The following is a 3,737-nucleotide window of genomic DNA, read 5'->3' as shown; positions in this document are numbered from 1 at the left end:
ATTATATAGTATATGATATGATATATACAGGGAAAATTTTTATCCCATATTTTTATTTCTCCTTCATATATCCCTTCTTTGAAGGAAATCTCCTCTACCAACCAACTTGCCGGCCGCCCTTATTGAATATTATTGATACTTTAAAATTCAGACTTTATTCAATCGGTTTCCACTTTCTACACCAGTAATAGACTATGACAACGAGGAAGAGGAATAAAAAATAAGGCGCTCTCTTTCACTCTCACATCTTTTTCATTATATATGGAGGAAGTTCTCGGTGGCCTTCATCAGGGATCACTATGAATATCTATTGTTTAATCATCAACGTCATTTTGGTCCACTATTTGCCAACCCAAATAAACAATATCAGTTGGCATGCCTGATAAGTCATAGTTTCGTACAGAACCAAATAATAAGAAAAAAACACGTACCCTCATGTCTCATATTTTAAAAACCCACTGACAAAGACTTTAATTATTGATAATATGCTTGGCCACCAAGAAATTCGAGATTGTCTTTATTATAATATTTGTCAAATTTGATTACCTAGTCGATTTCTGAGAAGGTGTTTTATTCTGTTTTGTATCTTCTTTCTCACATGTGGTGGAACCCCACACTTGTGAGGAGGAGGATACATACAACAGCACTTATTTTCTCCTATATATCATTGTGCCCTTCTTCGAAAAGCAATATATTCTTGATATCGATAAGCCAAATCAGGCAAAAATTCAAGGAAACCCAAAAGGCCATGACCAAATTCGAGGTGGTACTCATTGCAACTCCTGCGTTTGGAAACTTTGTTCCCATTGTTGAGTTTGCTCAACGCCTAATCGATCATGACCCTCGATTTTCTGCAACAATCTTGATCATCACTATGCCGGGTCGACCACTTCTCGACACGAGCATCCAATCACGCGTGGCCACGTCAGCCACCAATATCAAATTTGTCCACCTCCCTACTGTGGACCATCCCTCACCTGATCAATCCCAAATTTTCGTATCCCACGTGTCGTCACTTATTGAAAAACAAAAACCCAATGTAAAACAAGCAATCACAAACCTCATGGCAACCGAGTTGGACTCAGACAACTCAGAGTCCAACTCAGTCCCACAACTTGCGGGGTTATTCGTCGACATGTTTTGCACTTCGATCATTGATGTTGCTAAAGAGCTTGACATTCCTTGCTACCTTTACTTTGCCTCTCCAGCTTCGTTTCTCAGCTTCATACTTCATCTTCCTATCCTTGACACCCAATTCACCACTAGTGAGTTGGCCGAGTTGGATACTGAGTTGGTCATCCCTGGTTTTGTTAACCCAGTTCCTCCAAGCGTGTTGCCTCCATTAGCGTTGAAGAAAGATGGGTTCTCTTGCCTTTTATACCATGGACGTAGGTACCTTGAAACAAAGGGTATTGTTATAAACACACTTCAAGAGCTTGAGCCTCATGCGCTCAACTCGTTCTCCACAAGCCAAATGCCACGAGTTTATCCTATTGGGCCTATTCTTGACCTTGCTGGCTCGGCCCAATGGCACCCAGACCAAGCCCATCACCAAAATATTCTTAACTGGCTTGACGACCAACCTCTATCATCAGTGGTGTTCTTATGCTTTGGTAGCATGGGGAGTTTTGATGTGCAGCAAGTGAGAGAAATAGCCCATGGACTTGAGCGGGCCGGGGTTCGATTCTTATGGTCATTACGTGAGAAACCAAAAGCCCTATTAAATCTTCCAAATGATTACACGAGTCTTGAGGAGGTTTTGCCAAATGGATTCTTGGAACGAACAGTTGGGATTGGTTTGGTGTGTGGATGGGTGTCGCAAGTATCAATCCTAGCCCACAAAGCAATTGGAGGATTCGTGTCGCATTGTGGTTGGAACTCAATTTTGGAGAGCTTGTGGCATGCTGTACCAATTGCCACATGGCCAATTTATGCTGAGCAACAAATGAATGCCTTTATGATGGTTAAGGAATTGGGTTTAGCTATGGAAATTAGATTAGATTACAATATGGGAAGTAAAATGGTGTTGGCAGAGGAGATAGAAGAAGGGATAAAGAGTCTTATGGATGGTGATAGTGAGGTGAGGAAAAAGGTGAAGGAGATGAGCCAAAAAGCCAAAATGGCTGTTAGAGAAAATGGATCATCATGTACGTCACTAGGAATTCTGATTGATGAATTAGCAAACGGAGTGTAAAGATACAAAGATGGACCACTTTATATTTTAATTAATGCAATAATGCTAGTGAAATAAATTGAATTGCAAATATTTTTTGCCAGTGAGTTGAAATTATTGTTGATGCCAGTTGCATACTAGTATATTTCAAGGGACTATATATATATAAATATGTGTGTGTGTGTTTAATATAAGTGTATTTTTCTGTGACTTTTGTCTCCCAACGAGTATATTCCAACGAGTATATTCAAAGGGACTCTTGTGACTTTTTTTTTTTTTTTTTTTCTTCTTACTATTACGTGTTTGCTTGTTTTTATTATTAAAATTTTGCCCACTAAAAAATAAAGGGAAATGCTAACGAATGCCCTTAGGGAATTATTTAATAATTTATTTAAAGAAAATTTTTATGGGGAAAGAAAGAAAAACAATTAATATTTTGAAATTTTTTTTCATTTCCCACAAAAGTGATGTCAAAACTTTTCTAAAATGGATTGTTAACCAATACTCTAAGGACATTCGTTAGCATGACCCAAAAATAAATTGTGTATACAGTGGGGCTTTACTAGAGTTCATACGACCAGTCCTTGATTCGTGCATTGGACATGTTGGAACAAGTCAAGATTCTTAGTATTGTTAGTTTTGATTTTAGAACGAGTTAATAAGTTAAAAGCTTTATAGTTTTGTAGCATTATTCAGTTTTTTTATGTTAGGAGAAGTAAAGTTTGAATTTCCCTTTTCCCCACTTATAACAATTATTAAAAAAAAGTTAAAATAATTGTATTTAATAGATGCCTTAGGAAAGAAGATGGGGGATTTACTTTTAAATCATACATAAATCAAAACTGAGGGTGAAAAAAAAGAAAAAGAAAAAGGAAGAGGAAAAATACACGAGTTACAAAAAGTAGAAAATGATAGCTTTTTTCCGTAATCTATTTATCATGGTTTTTAAAATGAAGATAGTCTATTTTATGGAAAAGAATTAAAGATTTAATTTATCATAAATTTAAAGTATGTATAGTGTTACATCATTTAAAAGAAAAAAAAATAGTAATGAACGAATATTAATTAAATTTTAATTAAATTAAAATTGTGTGTCACAATATAAACCTTTAAATTAATGAAAAACTAAATATTCATAGTTAACTGATTCCTCATGTTTGAAAACAAATACAGATACGATTCTAATATGAATAGGTGGAAAGAAGTTAGAGCACGTACGCTTGTGATTGCTCTAAGAAATAAAGCTTTAGCTCTTTAGTTGTAAAATTTTTGTGAGAGCTTCAAGCTGTAAAGTTTTAACTGAAAAGCTTTTACAATATAAACAGCATTTACTGAAAAATAAAAAAGAAAAAAGAAAACTGCGTCTGGCAAATTACAATAATAAAGTGTTTCCAAATTGTTATATTCTTTTGGTAATTAACCAAATTGATAAAGAACTTTTAAATGTGGTTGGAACTCAATTTGGAGTGCTTGTGGCACAGCGTGATAGCCATGTAGCCAATTTAGGCGAGCAACAAATGAATGCCTTTAAGATTGTTAAGAAATCAGGATTAGCTGGAAATTC

General features: G+C 35.5%; 1 protein-coding gene across 1 annotated transcript; it reads left to right on the top strand.

The window, feature by feature from the left end:
- Positions 1-595: 595 nt before the first annotated feature.
- Positions 596-2,264, top strand: LOC142642342 (UDP-glycosyltransferase 43-like). The gene has a single exon (XM_075816695.1). The coding sequence runs from the start codon at positions 599-601 to the stop codon at positions 2,192-2,194; it is 1,596 nt and encodes a 531-aa protein (XP_075672810.1). The 5' UTR covers positions 596-598; the 3' UTR covers positions 2,195-2,264.
- The last annotated feature ends 1,473 nt before the right edge of the window (positions 2,265-3,737 follow it).

This window comes from Castanea sativa, chromosome 7 (assembly GCF_040712315.1).
Source record: "Castanea sativa cultivar Marrone di Chiusa Pesio chromosome 7, ASM4071231v1".
Taxonomy (NCBI): Eukaryota; Viridiplantae; Streptophyta; class Magnoliopsida; order Fagales; family Fagaceae; genus Castanea; species Castanea sativa.
Note: the sequence above shows the minus strand (reverse complement) of the source record. Positions and strands in the feature narration are given on the sequence as shown.